The 23,620-nt window shown below is 42.5% G+C and overlaps 1 protein-coding gene across 6 annotated transcripts in view; it reads left to right on the top strand.

Annotated features, from left to right (window-relative positions):
• The first annotated feature begins 855 nt into the window (after positions 1 to 855).
• The window catches only part of SRGAP1 (SLIT-ROBO Rho GTPase activating protein 1), a 220,951-nt gene continuing 198,186 nt past the window's right edge, over positions 856 to 23,620 (top strand). For 2 of the 6 annotated variants that reach the window (XM_068276772.1, XM_068276768.1), the window contains exon 1: positions 862 to 1,936. In XM_068276772.1, the coding sequence (XP_068132873.1) occupies positions 1,870 to 1,936 (67 nt within the window). In that variant the 5' untranslated portion in view covers positions 862 to 1,869. Of the gene's footprint in view, positions 1,937 to 23,620 lie in introns of all 6 variants that reach the window. The other 4 variants (XM_068276774.1, XM_068276775.1, XM_068276769.1 and 1 more) reach the window with 4 other exon arrangements.

The raw sequence follows: 23,620 nt of genomic DNA, 5'->3' as shown, positions 1-23,620 counted from the left end.
CCGGGAACGGTGGCGGGGAACCGTGGATAGTAGAAGTGTGAACTGGCCCTTACATGATCACTCAAAACGCAGTACTGTAAACAGACCCATAGAATTGTATGGGCAGCAAGTTGACATGCAGAATTATTCTGCAACAAAGCTGAGCACTGTGAACAGGGCCTAAGGGCTGGTTCAGACGGGCGTTTTTGTGGCCTTTAACGTTTTTTGGGATCTACTGCCATCCCATGCAAGTGAATGGGAGCGTTTAGAGCTGGCTTTTGCAGGCTTTCATGAAAGCCTGGCGGTAGATCCCGGCGTTGCGTCTAGCCTCGAAAGCAACATGCTGCTTTCAGAGGCGGTAAACGCCAGAAAACAATAGCAGAGACCAGAACTGCTAGCCTTGAACGCTTCCCAAAAGCCTTCAAAAGCTAGCTTTTAAACGCTGGCATTTGAACGCTGGCGTTTGAACGCAATGCAAAGCAAAAGCTCAGCAGACGCCCGCGGCGCGTGAACCAGCCCTAAATCTAAAATAAAATTCCTTTCAGCAACAGTGAACTCTAAAGACTTCCTCAGGCAGCGGTCTCGTAAATCATATTGAGCCTAGCCTGTCCTGTGAGTGAGGGGCGGCGCGGTGCTCCATCAGATAAGTTGGCTGCGTTCTGCGTCCAGCCAGCGGAGAACAGCCGCTACATCGCCTTTGTGTGCAGCACCAGCTGCAGGGGCCTCTCACTTGTCACAGTAACCATGGAAAACACCCGCCCCTACCCACATTGCTCCACAGTCCTGGCAAACCTCTGATCCCGGCACGCTGATTGGTCGCCTGTTGCTGTCAGTTAGCAGCAGCCAGAGTCGGGCTGCGCCGGAGCCCTGGAGGCGGTAATGGGAGTCTCTGCTCCTCCCTTTCCCTCCCAGCCGCGTCTCGCTGGCTCTGGCAGTTCACTGCTGTGCTGCAACGACTGAGAGGGGCTGAGAAAGATAAAGAACGGGGGGAAACGGCAGCCGTCCTCGTTACATTCCTCTGCTGAATGCCAGGTGGACGCGTAGGAGCCACCCCGCCTCCCTTAGGCGACACCGAGCCGGGATTACTGTGACCCTGTGGATGTGACTTGTGTCATTGTGCTGTGTGGAGGCGAGAGGACTGATTGCTGGTCGGGTGGACCATGCTACTGGCTGCTGCTATTCATCATCATCTCAGAGCACACTGAGCCGGGGGAGCGCTTCATTGTAGTAGTGCCTTCCTGCAGCAGCTCCTGTTCTAGCTGCCCTGCTACACCCTCTTCCCAGATTTTCCCTGTGTCAGGCTTTTGTATTGCCGTCCCTTCTGACACTGGGATTTTCCCTTCACACTTCTGGAGCTGAGGATTTTTGCTGCTACTAGACGTCTGTCTTTTCTTCTGCCTTCCCTTATCAGTGGACATTAGTGTGTAGAGCAAATATTTCCCCTAGGCCAGCACTGATCTTCACTTTTTCCTTCTGGGGCATGCACAGAGAGGCAATTTAACTTGCCCATCACTACCCCAAGCCACTTACACACATTTCATTTATTTTGTCTTAGCTCTACCCTTATTTTTCTCAATTATCTGGCTGCTCTTTTTTTGTACAACATTGGGCTAAAAAAAATTATAATTCTCCTAATTCCACCCAGTGTGTGTGCACCCACCCCCTGGCTGGCACCTCTGTCTCCAGCATACCCCTGGTGATAAGGTGTTGCCTCCCTTACCCTGGACTCCTAAGATGGCTTCTTTGTTGACTTCAAGTCTTGTCTTCCAGCTAACTTCATCAGAGTGACCTACTGATTGGATAGTTTGTGGGAAACTTGCCAGAATTAAAAAATAAAACTTGTCAAATTTGTGAGAAGGTTGCCTTTGTGGCTTGGAAAAGTGCAGGGAAATGTCTACTCCAAGCAGGTTCAAGAAAGACAAAGAAATCATTGCGGAGTATGAAAGCCAAGTGAAAGGTAAGCCGACCTCTTGTGTACTAGCAAAGGACAGGAGTGTGCTAGGCTTGGGCATAATCAGAAGTAGTGATCAACAGTGCATGCATGCTATGCTGATCACTCATCAGATTGCATAATGAAGCACATTTCCACTGAACCACAATTGGTTCCTTCAGGCATTGTGCTTTAAAAAATTAAACTTCCATTTTTGTATTTGTTTGCAAAGCTTAATGAAGAGTAACTACTCTATAATGTTGGAGCAGCTGTGCTCTCAAATTTTCCTATAAAATAACCAGTTGGCTTTTTGTTCCATTAGCTTTCTATTTATGAATTGACTTAGGGGCAAGTTCTCCAGGTGTTATTTTGTGCTTTCAGAACTACAATGAAAGGGAACAAAGGAGAGATGAGAAGTCATCAATGGGCTGTCAGTGTGTGAGGTACACTACAAATTGGCTGAGCCTTCATGTACTGACATGAGTGGAGTATGCAGATTGGTGTATTAATCCTCTCTGGCTGCCTTGTACTCTGCAGTCATGCAAGAGACTTGTGTGCTGTTTCATGGGAATACCCCCATGCATATGTTTAGATTTCACTTCATTGAATTTAATGACTCATCAAGCTGGCTTAGTCCCTCAATGGTCACACATACTGATTATTATTATTTTTAGGTACCCATTAAATATTGTTCCCTTGATTGCTTTTGATGGCTAGTCATACAAAGCATTGTCGGTGTTTGTTGAAGTTTGGCCTAAATCATATGTAGAGAAATAGAGCTGTAAATTATTTAAGAAAGGGGAGGATTGCATTGGTGCTCTTAATAAGTAATCATTTTGTGTTTTTAAAAGTAGTAATTATCTGACAATACAGTAATTTTAAAATGAAGGGGGAGACATCGGAACTTGCTGTGTTAAGTAAGCTACATTATAATTATTGCAGGAAAAGGCATTATTTCTATTTTTAGGCTTAAAGTGTGCTTGAATTTTATTTCCTTGGATGGCTGGTGAATCATAGTTTTTATTCTGAAGTTGTTTTCTGTAAATCAGATTCTTCTTCTCCGGGGGGGGGAGAGAATCAGTTACCTATTTGATTTGTACACTAACTTCAGTGTGTAAATACAGTATATGCATGGCTACTGGCTACCAAGCCAAGGTCAAAGTTTGAAACAAGTGCACTTAGCAATACAGGAATGGTATTCAGTAGTAACTGTACTAGCAAGTAGCAATGTAGTCAATCTCACAGGGCAGTAGCTAAAATTCCTGTGATAGATTGTACAAACTAAATGTATTGTGATGAGGAAAAGATGCTATCTCTAGTATCAGATCTCCCTCCTGTCTTCATTTTAATGTGACCACTAGAAAAAAAATGGCTGTTGGAATCGGATTACTTGATCTGTGTCTCTTATGAGCAAATTAGTTTTTATTTTAAAAAAACTTGTGAGGTGAAGTATCAGTACTAGTCCATTTCAGACATCAATGTGACAGTCGTTTTGTATTTTCATTAAAGACTCTATCACTTGCTGCTTGTAAAATGATGATTAGGATGCAGTTAAACACAAAAGTGAATTATCAAAGCAATTGTGTTGCTTTGTGTATATTACATGTGTTAGTTGTCACTAGTATGGTTGAGGTGAGCTGGCTGGTAACCTCCATAGGGAAATTCCGTTAACGTGATATGTTACTATTTCAACAGATCCTCAATGACAGCAACCTCTAGAACTTTTAGGTCTTAGGCCCAGTGCACACTGAGAGGTTTTAGGTGCGATCCGCCGGCCGCATCCACATGTAAATACGCTTGGCTAATGTATTTCAATGGAATGGTGCACACCGGCGGTTTGAGGTTTGTAGCAAACTGCAAACGTGCCTCCTGCTGCATGTTTGCGGTTTGCAGAAGCGTTTCTGCCTCAATGTAAAGTATAGGAAAAACGCAAACCACTCTGAAAAACTCTACTCCAGAGCGGTTTGCTAGGCGTTTTTGTTACAGAAGCTGTTCAGTAACAGCTTTTACTGTAACAATATGTGTAATCTGCTACACAAAAACACACCCAAAACCGCTAGGTATGTTTAGAAAACCTTTCTAAACATACCTAGAATCGCTGTGAAATCAGCTCACAAAACCGCTAGCGTATTGCGGATCAGCTAGCGGTTTTGGTGTGCCTTGAGCCTCAGGTAGTAATAATGACTACACCCACACTATTTGGCCAGTAAGAACGCTTCAAGTTGCAGAGGGTGCTGTGAATGAAGAACTATTCCCTATGAAGTTTTTCACTGGGTTACCTCAATGTGCCTCATTTCCACATATATTTATCATAGTTCTGGATTGTGTGGTTATAAAGTAAGGGATTGCTACTGCTCTTCTACAGTATATCCTTATTTGTGAGCATTTTCCTTACTTCCTGTCCAGACAGGAAGTGGGCATATCACTCCTAGAGTGACAGAACTTCTACTGCTGCCACTTATTGCCTGTCTAGCAGACTTCATATTAAGGCCACATGGGATCCCAGGGGAACAAGAATTAGAGACTATCTATTCTATGGGCAAACTGACAGAATTCCCCCCCCCCCCCCCCTTAAAAAAAATGCTCTTTCAACATTGCATTTGTATTTTTTTAACAGGAACTGGTACTTAAGGCAGAATTAAAGGGTGTGTTAAAATAATTCATCTAGTTATGGGTTATTGCAGGAAAACTTTGATTACTGGTTTCCTTTGATTTATATGAAATGTTGAAATCCTTTGAAAGATTGCTGAAAACAGCATTTCCTGTACTAAAGCCACTGTGTGATGCTGAACTTTAGATAGATGGACTTCCTCACACGTCCTGTTGTGCTAAAGTGGACCTTTTGGCTAGGTTAATTGTTGCTCTAAATGAAATGAGCACTTTTTTTTTTACAGGAGCTTATGCAGAGCATTTTGCGTCCTTTATTTTCACAGTGGTCAGCAGTGCGTTCACCTCAGCAGTATGAGTGTATCAATAGGAAATCTCACATGACTTTTAGGAAAAAAGTTGCAAGCTTTTATCCTCTAGACAGAAAAAGGCAACAGGTCTATGGATTACCATGAGTGCTGTGTTTTCATTGGTATGTGTGGAAAAGCTGTTTTCTGCATTTACTGGGAATGAGGCCCCACAGAGCTTATGGAAGCTGCCATTGCTGTCCGGAGTCTAAAAACACTAATTATTACCTTGATGGTAATCCCCTGCCAGTGATGGCGGACTGTGAGGCGATAGAGCAGACAGGTCTTCAGATGCCTCTTTTGTTCAGTTACCATTGCAAGCAGTGCTGTAGTCAGAATATCGGTTCACCTATTTCTGTACAGAATTGTATTTAGAGGTGTGATGAGTAAACAGTCTGTCAGATCTGATGATGAGTTCTTCTCATCTGGCCAAAGCAACTCGGTTGTAACTTTTTTTTCAACCAGGACAAAGTTTCATTTCAAAGTAAAAATAAGTATTACTGTTTCCAAATCACAGTACTGCAAATGAGCATCTATTACAGCTATTGCTACAAGATATATTGACTGCAGAGTTCTGTCACTCTGTACACCTGTCTCCTCCCACTACACTGGTCGGACCACTGTTGTAGCAGGGGATGCATCTGCCATCACTGCAATTCCACAGCCTAGGTACTTATTACATGTAGAAAGCTTGTGTGATGGATATGTATACACAATAGAATATTTGCATTAACCCAGCATCTCATTGACCATCCCTACATACAGGTATCCGCTCATAAAATATTAGTCTGGCTTTAATCGTTTGTATCTCTTTATCACTAACCCAGTATGTGAGGAAGTTGTGTAATGTTATAACTGTACAGTTTCAGTCATGTAAGTTACTGATTCCTGTCGGAATTCTGAGTCCTGCTTACCGTTGGTAAACAATCTACCACTGCTCGCGTCCACAGCATGACATCCTCTCAGTCTTATGAGGCAATGGGAGCTCGGCTAGGGCTGTTCTTTTTCTTTTGGTTCTCCATTTCTGTGCAGAAGGCAGTCCTCCACCACATGAGGGCGCTGCAGTGAATATGAGAATAGTACACACTGTGCTGCAAAGCTTCTGTGACGTACAATTTTACTAAAACTACTTACAGGAAATCTTGTAACAATAGTGCATCCATAGAAATGATGTCCAAGCTGAAGTTTTGTTGTTCTCACCTTTTTTCTGTAGCTTCTCTGGGCGTATAAATGGGAAGGAGATCGAACACCGCATTGCTTGATCAGTGGGGAAGTAAGGCAACATTTGTAGTACAAAGACATTATAAAGGGAACCCGAGGTGAGAATAATATTGAGTCTGCCATATTTATTTCCTTTTAAGCAATACCAGTTGTCTGGCTGCCCTGCTGGTCCTCTGCCTCTAAGGCTGGCTACACACGTTACGTTTTTTCATGCGATTCTCCGACCCGATCGTTTTTCAGCTCGATTCTGCACTTGATTTTTTTATCTTCATTCGTTTTTCTTATCTTTTTCCATTCGCTGCTATGAGAAATCGAGCGCAGAAACTATCAGGAGCAATATGAGTGATTTTATCAATCGGCTCCATCTATTGCACGGAAAAACGTAACACGTGTACCCAGCATTATACTTTCAACCATAGACCCTGAACAGCATGTCGGGGTTTTCTGACAATATTGTCAGAACTGACAAGATTAGCTGCATGCTTGTTTCTGGTATAATTCAGTTCACTACTGCAGCCAAGTAGATCAGCAGGACTGCCAGGCAACTAGTATTGTTTAAAAGGAAATAAATATGGCAGCCTATATCATTCTCACCTCAGGTTCACTTTAAATGTGGTGAGAAAGGTCTACCATGCAAAAGCTAGCATCTATAAACTGCAGCAAAAGTTTTGTCATAAAAGAACAAGAACGCCAATCCTTGCTTTTTTCTAACAGGTAGTTGTGTTTGAAGTGGTCTAAGTCTCTGTGTTAAGTGTTTAATGATTGATGTCAGTGTTTGTCTTTGACCCTGATTGTAAAACCACACTTCCTACATTCCTTGCTTCTGTTAAAATAGTGTTAATCTTGCGAAGCTAAAATCTCACTACTATACTTCTGATAGGAAAACCTTTATGTAATGCAGACTTCAAATACATGCTTACCACTGTACCTTTCCATGGTTACTGCTTTCTCACAGCTGATTTTAGCTGGCTGCTTTTTACTTGCATGGTAGCTGTCATTTTGCTAGTGATGTGAGCACTATCCATAGAACTGGTAAAATTCATAGCAGTTTCATCATCATAACTACTTTCCGTCCTGGATAGCTTATACATTTGGATCTATATATTCTGTCTGCTTTTTTGAATATTTATTTCTGGAGCAAGATGTAATTTAAAAATCCAAAAGAATGAGTATTTTCACTACGTGTAGTCATGTGGGGGAGATTTCCCATCACTTTGTGGTGTTACTCATAACAGGATATGAGAGAATCTTTCCAGCAACAACTCACTCAACAGTAAATAGAGATGGTAGTATGGGGAAGGGTCAGGACTTAATGGCTGTCTCTTTGATGGAGAGATATTATATCTTTGTGTTGTTACCAGGGTACAGACAGACCAAATAAAAGCCTTGTTCCAGTCTAATCTGAAACAAACTAAAGATTTGCCTTGAATTTTAGTTGACTGGTTTCAGAAAAACTTTTGTGAATAGGGCTTGGTAGATTCTGAACTTTTGAGTACGGTACTCTGTCACGGAATAATGGCATGCTCTAATGTATCAAGATATGTACAAAGAAAATTTGAGCAAGGTGCAGCAGCAGCCAATCAGTATTCAGCTGGTAAAAATAAACGTTCTTTTGTTCTGCACAAGTGCTTCATGGAAAGTTTAACCTAAGTACCTGTACACACTGTTGCGCTGCGCTTTTAAAATCGCATGTGTTTGTTAATCACAAGGAATGTTGAAAAACCATGAAAATCGTGAAGACCTGTACACACTGGTGCAATGCCATTTTTTTCTATTTTCATGAAGGCATTGCGATTTAAAAATCGCATGCGTTTTTAAAAGCGCAGCGCAAGCACAGCAGTGTGTAAATAAACTCAAGAGATCATGGCATGTAAAACTGTACTGGTTTCTCACATTGCTATTTTAATTGTAAGGGGAAACAATTGTACTCTGAATTGTGGCCTGCATCCTTGTCAGTGACATTCGGTGATTCATTCAGCTCATAACAAAAATAAATGTTTTGCTTCTATTCACTTTTCAGGAGAGCCTGAGTTCATCCTGCTGTCAAATTACCTCATTTGCATACATACAGCACTGAGGCTTTTAAACACTTGCAATAAAAAATGGCACTATATGTACCCATGTTTACCTTATATTGTCCCTTGTCAGTTCAGGAATTCTTTAAATAAACCCTACAGTATGGTGTTTTTTTCTCAGTAGCCAGTAGGTTGTTTTAAGTGTAACTCAAATATTAGCATGGAATGAGCCTTTGGGCTGGTTCAGATGGACGTTTGGAGGCGTTGCGTTCGTTGGCGTCGCGTTTAGCAGCGTTCGTGTGCGTTTGGATGCGGTCGCGTTTTTTCTTCCCCTAGGGGGACATTAGCCGTCGCGGTTAACCTCCCCTGGAAGCTACATGTAGCTTCCAGGGGCTCCTTGAACGCCAGGGAAAATCGGGACCCAAACGCCGCGTTTGTGTAAACGCGCTTGAAAGCTTGGTACAAACGCTCCCATTCACTTGAATGGGAGCGTTTAACACCAAGCCCTGAACGCTGGCTGTAAACGCTCTGCAAGCGTCCGTCTGAACCAGCCCTTTCATTGCTTGTTTACAGTTGTTAGAAAGTAAAAGTGAGTCATTCTGAACAAACATACCCTTGGGAAATGTTTTCACAATCCTTCAGGGCAAAGGTGAGATGTTGCTCCTCCCAGACGCAGTACCAGACAGCACTTCCCCTATAAAAAGTTACATGGTTGGTCCACCCACAGTGCTTTTTGTTCCTGCATCCGGGCAGGTCAGCATCTCCACTGAGGATTATGCCTGATTGCTGGACGGCAGGTATAGTTCCTTATGGGCATGCTGAGGCTGTGGTACTGAGGCAGCCCAGCATTGTCGCCCCTCAACTGGACTTTTTGTGGAGCTTGCCTAACTTTCTGTCTACATACTACTATTTGCTCCCTGTGTAATATGTAGAAGGTGCAGCGGGTGTCGCTGGGTATCTGCTGCTGAGAAATGTGGAGCTAAATTTCTGTGAGGTTGGCAAAAGCGGATTCCCAGTGTGGATAGTGTTCAGAGCTTGTAGGATGCCAGTCGGGTGTGTGAAGTTGCGGTAATATACTTCCACATAATACAGAATCAACTGGCATTACCATGTATCGATGCTTCCGGCAGATATGCTGGAGGCAGAGTCTTATTGGCCATGCTCTCTCGCAGTCTCCCCTCCTCCAGTCACATGCAGCATCCAGGAAGTATTTCAGGCACACTGCACATGCTGGATATGGCCTTTCTGTTCTCTGGTGAGAGGCACTGCATCTACAGTAGTTCTGGGCGGCTTTTACACAGCATGTCGGCACCAGCTCACACAGAGAGCAATCCAGCTCACCCTAAGATGAGATGTATCATTACTTAAAGGGGGTACAAATTACATTGGGCATATGCTGGATTTGGCTGATGGTATGTCTTAAAATTGTATTCAGCCTCCTTCTTCAAATTCTCTTTGACAAAAGCTGGTCCATCATGATAATGAAAGCAGCAGAATGACGGCAACCTGTCCTAATGCAGGAAGCATAGGCGCATTCTTCATTTTGGCAACTGTAAGAAGAAAAGTACAAGAGAAAACAGATGACAAATTGTACAACGGTTTCTGTTTTACTGTATGCTTTCTTGGCTTGAACATGTACAGTAGAATCTCGCTGTAGTAAACTCTTATATACTAAACCTCTTTATATAGTAAACTCAGTCCTCAGGTTCTAGAAATGACCAATTCTGGTATAGTTAACTTCAGATATAGTAAACTACTTATCCTGGTCCCTTGGATTTTACTATTAAGGGATTCTACTGTATTTGTTTTACATTATAAATTGCGTTTTTTTCTCAAAATAAGCAAATATTACTAAGATCATGGAAATGTTTTTTTAAAGGACAACTGTAGTGAGAAGAATATTGAGGATGCCATATTTATTTTCTTTTTAAACAATACCAGTTGCCTGGCAGCCCTGCTGATCTATTTGGCTGCAGTAGTGTCTAATTCACACCAGAAACAAGCATGCAGCTAATATTGTCAGATCTGACCATGTCAGAAATACCTGATCTGCTGCATGCTTGTTCAGGATCTATGGCTAAACGTATTATGGGCAGAGAATCAGCAGGACGGCCAGTCAACTGGTATGGCTTAAGAAGAAATAAGTATTGCAACCTCGATATCCTTCTCACTTCAGTTTTCCTTTAAGCCTTGTACACACACATATACATGTTGCCAGGCAGGGATTTGGACTCAGTTCCTCAGGCGACATTGCAGGGTCGAGGCTAGCCGTGTGTTCTGTTGCTATGTGGGGGTAAGGGGGGGGCAGTGTGTCGTGCGAGTTGGGTCACATGGCGGGCTGGGTGAGTGGGGTGAACAATGTGCTCGGTTGAGTTAATTTGCTTGGCCGATTGTTGGCTGTGGCGTTAGGGAGCATTGAGGGTTGCTGCACACACGCAAGATTATCAGCAAAGGCAATCCTCAGCTGCCACGGCCAAGTTTCATCTAGCATGTGTACACAGCTTTAGTATCCTGCTGCATTGCTAGCCCTGTAAGGTCCTGATGAAGCCTTTATGCACGGTCAAATTTTGTTGGTTTTTTTTGGTCTATACAACAGTATTTTCCTCTGGCATTGATGATAGAGCGATATGGATTGTCATTGCTGACCTAAAATAAATGCCAGTCATTGTTGGCCAGTCATCAATTTTTTTATTTTTTTTTTATTTTTACAACTAACAAGACTCTTTTCTGCATACTGCAATGCCACAGTGCAGCTGCCAAGTCCCTGCTTCCCTGTGACTAGCCAGGTCTAAAATCTACACCCCCTGTTTACCTGAATTACTTGTACTGTGGCTGTGGAGCAGTTGTATTAAACTGAATGCAAGTAGACCCACAAATCTAAAGGCTCATCTACACGTCCCAACAATCTGCCCATCTATCTTCTAAATGTGTCTGTTGGAAGATAAGTTGGGTGTGTGTACAGCTAGTAAACAACCGGACGACCAACAGATAATGGGTTGTTTGCCAGATCCAACTGCTGGATCAATCTGCCCAACTATCATGCAGGTTGGAATGTGTGTACAAGTCTTTTGAACAACTTTGTTGTTTTTTTTAATGCAGATATGTTGTGTAGTTTGTTGTTTAGCTTGCAAGCATAGTAGTTAACCTGCCTGACGTTCTGATTCGCGCGGGCGCGGGAACGTTTTATTTATTTATTTTTAAGTTTATCATGTAGCTAGCCTAGCGCTAGCTACATGATTCCCCCCTCCCTGCGGCGTCCCTCCCATCCCTCTGATCGCCGCCAACTCAATCACCCGTCCGGAAATCCCGTTCTGAATGGGATTTCCAGGAGGGCTTCCCCCGTCGCCATGGTGACGACCGTGATGTCATCGACGTCACAGGGACTCCCGATCCACCCCTCAGCGCTGCCTGGCACTGATTGGCCAGGCAGTGCACGGGGTCTGGGGGGGGGGGGGGGGGGGAGGCTGCATCTCGGCGGATCTGCGGTGGGCGGCGGCGATCAGACACAACACGCAGCAAGCAAAGTGCTTGTTGCGGGTTTTAAAAAAAAATATTCAAATCGGCCCAGCGGGGCCTGAGCAGCGACCTCCAGCGTCTCTGGACGAGCCTAGCTCGTCCAGAACGCCAGGGAGGTTAAGTGAGTTGGTTGTTTAATTGTGTGTACGTACTTGTGTGGTGGGTTGTGCATTATGTTGGACTTGTGTATGAGCCTTTACACAGGCAAATACATTTTACTGTGAAAGGTTTAATCTCTCAATACATTGCTGAGAAGCAATAAGAGACATCTGCTTTGTGATGAATAGGAAATGGGTGTCTTTTTTTTTTTTTTTTTTTTCTTCTTTAGGGGAATACAATAGCAGTTAACAAAGAAAAGTCTGTTCCATGAGATAGCTGTTCTGCTGAGCTGGGTGCTCCCAGAAGCCAGGCGAGTCTTGTGTAAAAGGTTGTTGGACTGTGAGATAGTCACTTAATGCACGCTGATGGCTTAGGGCTACTAATGTTTACTTTCATACTGAACAAGTTACCCAGCCATCCTCTGCTAATGTATCTATAGACATAACATTGCTCATCTGTTTGAAAGCAGACTGATCAGGCAAGTGGCAGTTTTACTCAACAGTCCGTATGTTTTTAAAAATGTGCTGCTTTGTAGCATATAGGTGCAAAGTTGTCTTACAACTCTCATAAGTGTGAGAGCTACAAGACAACTGCTGGCAGAGGGAAATATGTTCCTGCCACACACAGCACATCACTTTTCAATAGATTCCAGCAGGGATTCATCAAACTGCAGCGTTGCACTGTTTAGTGCAGTGCAAAGGTATGGGCCGCCGATCGACTGCCGCCCCTGCCCTGCATAGAACTAAATCTTCCAACTGGTCTAATTGATACTTTCAATCAGTTTTAGGTTAAAATTGATTGGAAAGAAATCAAAATTGATCACTCTGATAGAATCTGCCGGGAAAATTGTGTATGGGCAGTGGGCACCTTAACTCTTAGAGCCATGTCAGTCTGTGCCTTGCACCAATGAAGGTCAAAAGCCTGAAACGGCAGTCCACAAGTTGGGTTATGTTGTTTGGGTAAATAAAATGAATTATCTATAGCAGCGCTGGGCAAACTATGGCCCACAGGTCGCATCCGGCCCGCCGACATTCCCCCACCACAGTTGCAAGCGGGCGGTAACTTGGGGTAACGTAAAACTCGCCATATCGCCAATTCCAGCTTCGCGTCACATGACACGCCGTCAGGATGCATCAGCATATTGTCAGCCGCTGGCAATAAAAGAGAGTACACACATAAGAGAAGAATGTTAAAATTGTGCTGAATTAGTTTTCCCTGCTAGGGTCATATTACTCATTAGTGTTACAAGGTCTCAGGTGGGAATGGGAAGCAGGTGTGTTTACATCGTAACAAGTGTCATATCTTCAGTGTTGTCCCATAAAAGATGTAATAAAATATTTACAAAAATGTGAGAGGTGTATTCTGTTGAGATACTGTATGCCCATTGTTTAGTATGCAGGATATAGGCGGTGGTGTTTTTCATATGGTTCTGTTCAGTTTGCTTCCTGTTAGAGTACAGAGCAAAATATGTTCATGGTAATTGTGGATGAGAGCTTATAACCTGTTGGGAAACTTAGGATTCTTTAAATTAGGCCTTGCAAAGAGAAGAGTTGTGCAAAGTTTGTAGCAGCCTATGAAATGGAAAGTAGATGTAGAAATCCTTTTTAGAACACATAAAGGCCCTTATCCAATTGACGTTTTCTCTGGGGAGATATTTTTTATCTTATCATTTAGCGCTTAGCCATTGAAAAGTACAAAAAAAATAGTAGAAAAGTAATGTCAAGGTTAATTTGAGTATTTTCTTGCATAGTGGGAGCTTTAGTGGTAATTTATTGGTAACGTTTGAAAATAACTTGGAGAAAACCTAGCTGAAAATGTATAGGATATGGGCCTGTGTGTATATGTTTGGGGATCACTTTAAATGTACTACAGATTATTGAAAGGTAGTTGAAGTTTTCAGTAAAGATAAATCATTACTTGGCTACCTCGAATATATTGTAGGGGTACATTTTAAGTTTATGGATACATTCCTCAGACTCCCATCCAGCGAACTGGACCTAATTCAAATGCACAAATAATATACAGCAAAGTCATCATTATCCGGAAGACAGGCAACCAGAAGTCCCTTTGGGGGGCCATGAAATACTTGCCAAGCCTCCAGTGACCTCCTGTAGCTCCTGGCGGCTTCCGGCATCCATGCACAGCTCCCTGCGGGTCCGGTCACACACTGGGAGCTGCGCACTGAGGATGATGAAAAGCCTCTAGGAGCTACAGGATGTTGCTGGAGGCTCAGGGGGTATTCTATCCTGGTGGGGGTAGGGACTTTGCTGGACATTTTGAACTGGGGGGGGAGTGTGTCCCTAGGGGGTACTTACCTCAGGAGGGAGAAAGCTTTAGACCCTAAAGAGGTGTCCCTCGTCCTCCACCGCACGCCCCTTCTAGCGCTTGAATACCTGAAGAAGAGCTTGACAACACTGGTCCCGGTCATCTTTCTTAGGCGAAAACAGGGCTGGATTGGGTCTGCACTAGCCAGTAGCACTGACCTGGCTTGGCTATTTCCACTGCAGCCTGAGCCGGATGACGCAATGAGCCCCCTCTTTGGGGGTCCCCAATGCTGTAACAGCTTGACACACCAGGACAGGACAATTTTAGATGCTTACCTCGGGAGAGGGAGGCCTCTGGATCTAAAATTGTGCCACGCAAACCTAACCGATTTGCTTTAAGGCGGACCTGAACACAGAACTTTATCTCAGCTCTAAAAGATAAGCAACAGCATAATACCTTTAAAGAAAAACATTTTTGTTACAGCTGATACAAAGCCTGCAAAACATCTGCAGTTTGTCTACTTCCTGCTCTCATGGAAGCAGACCTAGTGTGTTTACAAATGAGCTTATCTGCCGTGGCAGCTAAGGGATCGAATTACAATTTGTGATTAGAGGGAATTAGAGGAGTGGGGATTAGACAGGCTCTCCAAATGCATACAGGATGTATTTTTATTTTCTCCTTCTGTCCAATGCAAGAGTTCAGGTCCACTTTAAAGTAAACCAGAGATCATAAAATACACAGAACTGATACTTACCCGTGTCTTCCTCCAGCCCCATAAAGACGTCCGAGTCCCATGCCATCCTACCGTGGTCTGCCGTTCAGCCCCGGTAACTTGCGCTGGAGGTCCACACATGCGCTTAAGACCCAGACTGGATCAGCCTGAGCGAGACTGATAATCAAAAATGTTTTCAGCTGAATAGAAATCTAAAATCTGTACATGGCTTCATTGTGTGAAGCAAAGGAAACCAGACCAGTAAGCTACAGTACTTGAGAACAAAAGATCTTCCTTTAGCAATCTGCCTTCCCTGTGTATACGGGCGTGTCATGTCCTTCCATAACTGCTTGTGTTAAATGCTATGGAAAATGCTGAAAACATCATGCATCTTCAGTAGTTTTTTTTTTTTTTTTTTTTTTTTTTTTTTTTTTTTTTTTTTTAGGTGGATTGACAGCTTGACTTCTTTGCATATGACTCAGTAACCTGATGGTGGCTGATGGTGTAATGGTTAAGGGCTCTGCCTCTGACACAGGAGACCAGGGTTCGAATCTCGGCTCTGCCTGTTCAGTAAGCCAGCACTAATTCAGTAGGAGACCTTTGGCAAGTCTCCCTTACACTGCTACTGCCAATAGAGCGCGCCCTAGTGGCTGCTGCTCTGCTCTGGCGCTTTGAGTCCGCAAGGAGAAAAGCGCAATATAAATGTTATTTGTCTTGTCTTGTCTTGTCTAACCTCTAATTTGAGTGTTTAATTGCATCTTATGCAGTTCTTGTCATGAAATCATAAAGCACAGCATATTGTGTACAAAATACCCAGAAAATGTAAAGAATGCATGATCCCTCCCCTTTTGTATGCTTTGTGTGTTTTTGAGGCATGCACAACATATTCGGTATGCAGTGCCCTATATAAAATGGGTGAGACAAAAATCGGAGACGCATGTGAAAATCAATTAAAAATAGGATTCGCATGGAGTGTGCAAGAGGCCTAAAACTGGTCAAACGTGGGAAGAACAGGAGCCCTTATGATGCTTTCCTATGGTGCTCAGTTTATGGTGGGCCAAGAAGGATAACCCTGTTGGTCAAAAAGCAGTTTTCTCTTTCTATTTTTCCTATCGTTCTGCTCCCTCCCAAGATGACATGGATTTTTGCTTATAAAATATTCTCCATTGATTTAAAGTTGATATTTGGTCAACTTTTGATAAGGGATTACAACCCATATCAAGTTGTAATTGCTGTCTGTGTCCATTTGGGTGGGCAGTCTGCTGACCACCTATTCTGGTAAGGCTTCATTCTCACTACCTGCTATACATTTGTTTTTTAGGAAAGCTGTGCACATTTTACGACCATGTATGCCATTTCACTGTGATTGTAAGCACACAGCAACAGTTAAAAATTTGGTGTGATTGAATTTGCTACCACATTGGCTAACTGGTTAAGATATATAATTGGTCATGCTTCATTTGGCTAAGTGGTAGATGGGTATTTGATTGATTTTAACATACCCATGGCACCCATAATAATCTAAGTGGTGAGACATTCAGCTGTTTTGAACAGTATTACGGGGAAGGGCGCATGCACATACAATAAGAATCTATAATTGCAGCTGAAAATACTTAAAGCTCAGGTCCTTACAGCACAGCGGAAGCCTGACAACACAGATGACAAATGGATGTTCTTGAAGAGGAAATACAATGAGAATGGCCTTTGCATTAAACTACTTGCGACACTCTTCTTGGTGGGTAAATCACTTGCTGAGACTCAAAGGGGAATTGCTTCATAATCCTAGCAAATATACCGGCTATTGTATCATAAAATATGATAGAAGTGTGTAGCCAGGGAATCCATGTGGGATTATGTGGGTTTTTTTTTTCCCTTTTCTTTTATAACATGATTTGGAGTGTATTATTTTTTTACTCATCTATTGAGGTGGCTGTACAAGGTCAATAATGGGCCCAGTCAAGCAATAAACTGGGGCCTTCCTGATTAGTTTCCTGTCAGAATAGATAACTTATGATTGAGTCTACCATTTATCACATACATACATACATACATACATACATACATACAATACATTCCCAATCAATTTAACTGCCTAACCACTGCTCCACTCGATTGGCGTGACCAGTGCGGAAGACCCAGGACCACTCCTCACAGATTGATGTGAATGGCTGGGAATGAGGATTGCAGGAGATTGCGCACTCATCTCCGCATGAATGACGGGGCTCCGCTCCGCCATCAGTCTCCCAGAGGCGATCGCCGCTCGGAGTCTGTTAGATGGTGAAACTGCCGTCTATTAACATTGTACAGTGCTGCGATCTAAGGCAGCGCTGTACTGGGGACAGCTGTGTGACACGGCTGTCACCTCTGTAGTCCAGGGAGTGATCGACTGTCATAGGCTGAAGCTATGACAGCCAATAACCTTGATTGGCTGGTGGAGGGAGGGAGGGGGGAACTACAAAAATATAAGGAAAAATAGGGAAATTTATTAAAAAACAAACATTGGGGGAGTGATCAGACCCCACCAACAGAAAGCTCTGTTGGTGGGGAGAAAAGAAGGGGGGGAGAAAATCACTTGTGTGCTGAGTTGTACGGCCCTGCAGTGAGGCCTTAAAGCTGCAAAGGCCTATTTTGGTAAAAATGGGCCGGTCACTAGGGGGGTTTAAGACTGCGGAGTTCAGGAGGTTAAGACAGTTTATTGATGAAAAGCTTGGTTCGGCACCATGAGTAATTTTTATGGAACTGTGGAGGCTGGATGGTTGCATTGCTTTGTATTGAGCATTATGGTGCCCTCAGTTTGATGACTGTTGCAATATGGATGTCATGTGGTGCATGTGACAAACCACTTGTTACTTCCTTGATGGATAGCTTTAAAATGGCCCTGAAGTCTTGCACAGGAAAGAAGGAAAAAAGAAAAATGCACCCTGTATGTATTTAGATAGTTTAGCCTGTCTAATTTCCCCTCATCTGTGACTAATCACAACTGTAATTTGATCTGTCATCTGGGCTGTCTCAGCAGAGCAGCTAATTTGTAAACACAGAATGTTACAGAGAAACTTGGACCAAGAATTTAACTTTATCCCAATCAGTAGCTGATACCCCCTTTTGCATGAGAAATCTATTCCTTTTCACAAACAGATCATCGGGGGGCGCTCTATCACTGATATTGTGGTGAAACCCCTCCCACAAGAAACTCTGAGGACCGTGTTACTCCTGGCAGTTTCCTGTCTGTGAACTTTGTTGCATTGTGGGAAATAGCTGTTTACAGCTGTTTCCAACTGCCCAAAAAGCATGTAGCAGCTGCATCACCTGCCAACAGTAAAAATGTCACCATGTAATCAATGACAGAATATAAATCATGGATTTAAAATAATTTACAATACGCAGATGACGTACTTCTCTACCTAAATGACCCCCATTCCTCTCTGGATGCAGCACTCCATCTATTTGATAAATTTGGGGATATGTCCGGTATCAAAATCAACTGGGATAAATCACTACTGTTCCCTATTGATGCCGCACCTAACCCACCACTCAGACTAAATTCTTCGCTATCAATGGTAAACCAATTCAAGTACTTAGGAATTCAAGTGACCAGTGACCTCACCACATACCAGAACCTCAACATAGATCCGGTCATTCACCAACTTGAATCCAGGTGCGCAGTTTGGAACAAACTTCCACTTACACTGATAGGAAGGATTAACCTTCTTAAAATGATTTTCCTACCTAAGTTTACGTACCTCTTCCGCCAATGCCCTGTCTGGCTCCCCTCTGCCCTCTTTAAGAAAATTGACAAAATTATTCTTTCTTTTATCTGGGCAGGCAAGCAACCCAGAATAGCGTTAGATGTACTGCAGCTCCCTAAATCTAGAGGTGGACTGGCCCTTCCGCATCTCCAAAAATATTATTGGGCCTCTCTTCTTGTCACTATTAGATGGTGGTTTTCGCAAGAAGTCACGAACCCAGCAGTGAATGCATAGGCGGCAATATTGGGCTCCTACGAACAGCTTACTAACTTACCCTACAGGGGCCCTAAAGCCAACCCCCAAACTACGCTACTTATGACGACTACATGGAAGGCATGGAAAGCAGCTAGAGCCCCCTTCATAGCTACAGACACAATCTCACCTTTCACGCCTCTGTGGGGCAATCCTTCCCTTCAGCACTTTACTACCATTCCTGACCCAATTATATGGGCAAGATATGGTATAAAAAAACATATCCCACATTCCGCACGAAAAAACCCTCCATACCTTTAATACACTTAAGTCCCAATGTGATCTCCCCAATAAATACCTATTCCGATATTTGCAGCTACACCACGCGTACCGATCACAGTTTGGCTCTCAGCCACCAGATTTACAAATGGATAAGATAGAAAAACTCCTATTGACCGAAAATCTTCCAAAGACCCTCTCTGCCATCTATGCAGAACTGTCAGACTCTAACAACCCTAGGTTGATAAAATGTTACCAGAAGTGGAGGGCAGATATCCCCTCCCTCAGTGATAAAGAATGGGATATAATCTTAGAGGAACTCCCTTCAACAGTGATATCCGCAAGCGACCAACTTATTCAAATAAAATTCCTACATAGGATATATCTTACCCCTGCACGACTACGCAGGATGAATCCTACCCACTCTGATAGCTGCTGGAGATGTGTGGTACACAGGGGAGATTTTATCCACATATTCTGGTCCTGCCCGATAATTATTCCTTTCTGGAAAAGCATACTCTCAATCATTAATGCTTTATTAGAAACAGCGGTACCTATGGACATGGGCTTATTACTCCTGGGCAAACTAGAGACGGTCAATATTTCAAGACACAAGCAAATACTCCTTAAAATATTATGCTTTCAAGCAAGGAAAGAAATATTAAAATTTTGGAAAAAAGCCTCCATTCCAACGGTTGGCACCTGGGCCAAATCAATTAACAGTGCTTTACCACTATATAGAACTACCTACTTAAATAGGAAATGTCCAAAAAATTTTAATAAAGTATGGGGTATATGGGAGGACAGGATCCTGGATCCTACTAATGACAGATTTATCCCTATTATTAACTAAATAACTTCTGGGTGGGTTGGGGGCGGGGTGGGTGGTGGGCTGGAGGCGGGCGGGCAAATTTCCTTTTCATTTTCTTTTCCTCTCTTCCCCTCTTTCTTCCTCATGGGCCTAGCATTTGCAGTAGCTCCTTAATCAAGGCCCACCTCTGTCTTCTCCTTTCAGTGCGAGCTGCTTCTCCCGCTCGCTGATATCTTTGCTTGATATGTGCTGCTGGGATTATACTGTCATACTTACCGCTAGCTGATTACCACGCTATATTATATTATAACCCAGAGTATTCTATTACCATGCATAATACGATGCTGCAACTTTTAATATGGAGAAAGTATGTTTACACTGTCTATTACTCTTCTTGTTGTGTAACTTATACAAAATCAATAAAAATTACCTGTTAAAAAAAAAAAAAATTTACAATGGGAAAACACTGACTAAATCGTTTATACATAATTATTGTAAAAATGAAGCACTTTTTTTTTATTACATTATTTTCACTGGAGTTCCTCTTTAACTCTGTCTGCTTCCATGAAAGCGTCCTGCTTACACACTGCAGATTTATTACAGGATTTGTATTATCTGCGACAAAGAAATGTTTTTCTTTAAAGGGAACCTATGGCTGGTCCACCCGAACTGTTGTAAAGGGTGATTCAAAAACTCCCCTTTGAATTCTCGCATTCAGTTAGTGGAAAAGTGGTCAAGCTGTTGTCCATTGAGGTACAAAATGTCTTAAATAAACATTCTGCAGCTGTCCCTGTAAATCACCCCCAACTAACAGGCAAAGCGTATGCCTGCTAAAATGGCTTGGAAAATCACCTGAATTTACATCAAAGCGTACTTTGTTAAGCAATTTGGATTTCAGGAACCAGTCTGTCCAATACAGGGGCAATAGCAACGTTCTTTTGACATTTCAGGAAATAAAAACCTCAAACGTTAGGTGCTAACTGTATTTTTAAGCTTATACTGGGTGTTTGAAGTGTGTTTTTTTTTTTTTTTTTTTTTTTTTTTTTTTTTCCTGGTCCAACCTTAATTTTTGTTTTCAAATGACAGAACACAACTACTTGTGCTCAAATACTGGTATGTGTAAAGAAACACACATAATGGGGAGAGGGTGATTTATTTATGCATTCTCCATGGTGTTAAGGGAGTGATGGATCTCTTGTTTGGAACCCGGACATCATGTGACACTGATAGAATGATGATGTGCAAACCCCAAACTAAGCGGGAGGATTAGATTCCCCTTTAAGCACACTGATACGTCACGCTACTGAAATGTCAAAATAGCTGAGTTTATCAAACATCCCTTTGTGAAACACTATCTTAACACGATCCACACAAATACGAAGGAATGTCTCCAGTCACAGAAATAGGATAGTATAGCCTTCAGTGTGGCCAGGCTAAAATCATTATACAATAGGATCTCAGTTATTCAGAGCAGCAAGACCAAAATCTCAGCCTTGCAGGGTGCACAAAGCCATTTTTACAGTCCAGTAAAACTCAAATTGACTACAGTATTTTTCTTTTAATTGTTATATTTCATCATCAATACAGTTTATGATGTGGTTATTGTATGAGTTATAATACAGTATTAGTTGGGCCTATTTTAAATAAGAACTCTTAAAGGACAACTAACAATAAAGATACTTTTTTTTTTTTTTTTTTTTTGTAATGCTGTACGTTTACGGCACACATTACCACCAGTACTAGGAGTCATTTTATTTCTTCACAGAGCTCTGCGTCTCTGCTGGAAAATCATCCTGACATTTACTGATACAGAAAATAATGACCCTGCAGGACTGGACCTTTTTCCTGCATGGGGGTTATCAACTCCTTAGTGTATACTCTAGAAATCACCATGCTGAAATAATCTTAAGGTGGGGGTAAGGGGTTAAGTTTCCAGCAATGTGAGTTCATTGTCTTCACTCCTCCGACTGCTCACAAAGGCATTATCAGTGTGTCTCCCCCTCCCAGCACAGAGCAGCCAGAACTTTGGAAGTTACAGGACATGCTGCAGAGAAGTGTAACATAAGTGCTTAAGTAGTCCGTGCATGCAGCTGCATAAGACACTGTACTGTAGACCTGAGGAAGCAGGCAGGTCCCGCAAAATGCATGGTCTTTTCCTGTCCAATAAAATTCTTTAAATCTCCTACCAGAGGTAAGACTGTTTCATTACCCACATTTACCCATTGCATACTACATTGGTGGGCTTCCTCCCATTTTGTATAACAAAACAAACAGTCAGTCAGGAGTGATGCTTATATATTACAGCAACAAGCTACCTGTTAAGCCTCATCTACATGGTACATTTTTCCATCAGATCGACCGGTGATCTGATGCACTGCATCATGAGTAGACGTCCAAATTGTTTCTGATCAATTTTGCGATAGATTTTGCATTAAGTACCCAAAATCTATCGCAATCCAATTGGACCGGTTGGAAATTATCTAATAGATCCGCTGATCTGACGGAAAATTGTACTGTGTAGATGAGGCTTTACCTCTTCTGATCAGCTTGTCTACCCCCTGTTTGGACTGTCCCGTATGCTGTGAGGGGAACTCGGTGAAAGAGATGTGGGAGCTTGTCTGTAGTCAGATCTACACATTTCGCTTTGCTCCAAATCTTTATTCCTTTCCCACAACAGTAAATGTGTGTGAAAAATTGTGATAATTGGGGCATAAAGGAGAAACTGACAGCAACCCCCCTGTGCCGGAAATGGTTCAACTACAAGGGGAATGCATTTGCAAGCTGTGTGATGTGTGAAAGATTATTTTACAGCAGAGAGAGTTGTGTGAAGAAGCACATAGTGGTAATGTGTACCCTTATAAATGGTGTTAAAAAAAAAAAGTTTCATAGTTGTCCTTTAAGCAACTATAAATGACATTTATCTTACATATATCAAACTATGTAGCATTAGGTGATGGATAACTAAAATGCTATAAAACTGGCCTATCAATCTAGTGCCCTGTGTGACTTAGATTCCTTAGTCCTTAGATACATATACATATATACATATACACACACATATACACAGTCTTAGTAGTGCACAGATATACAGTATTTCCGCCAAAAAGAAGTCTAATCAACGGAAATCTGACTTGCTAAAACAAAAGAATATCCACAGTAAACGTTTTTAGTCCAATAGTCTATACAAAAGTCAGAACTTGAGTATCTTGAAGGCGGCCTTCCATCTCATGAAAACAAACGCTTGCTTGTCTGCATGCGCCCACCACCTCATGGATAGTAGTGCACTAACCAGATGCTTCGACTTCAAATGATAAAGGTCAAAGCTCGCAGTACACAAGTAGCAACAACAAGCAACATCAGCAGGAACTCTACTGCTCCCTGCACCCCCCAATTTTCAGACAATTGGTCCTTTATTCCACAGCATATGTCCTCATTACATTCAAAGTGAAGCATATATTCTTCATAGCGTAAGAAGCTTTAAACCACCGATTTCATTCAAAAGTTAACACAATGGAAGGCAATGCTTACTCACCAAACAGCACCTGCTATTTATCTGGTCAGCAGAGCAAAGCCTGTCAGCCAATTTAAAGACACAGTAATGGATCCAGACCTGCACTACCAAATCTAGCATGGGCTGAACCAAATAGGACTATCTCCCCTACAAGGAGATCTTCAGGTTCGCATAGTAATGGGGCATCGCATTCAGCTAGTCTTCAGGCCCCATCCTACCACTAAGATGTGACCTGCGAGTTGCATAACCTGTAGGTGCCCGGCTGTTGTGCGAACCAGTGTTTGTGGTGCTAAAAGCTTGGTCAGATCACACATTTTGTTAAAATCCATTCCCAGGAGATTAATTGAACTTGTATATGAGTATCTTTTAGGGTAATAACAGGGGGAGATC

The sequence above is a fragment of the Hyperolius riggenbachi genome, chromosome 3 (genome assembly GCF_040937935.1).
Source record: "Hyperolius riggenbachi isolate aHypRig1 chromosome 3, aHypRig1.pri, whole genome shotgun sequence".
NCBI lineage: Eukaryota > Metazoa > Chordata > Amphibia > Anura > Hyperoliidae > Hyperolius > Hyperolius riggenbachi.
The sequence above is the reverse complement of the archived record's forward strand: the minus strand, read 5'-3'. Positions and strand labels throughout refer to the sequence as shown.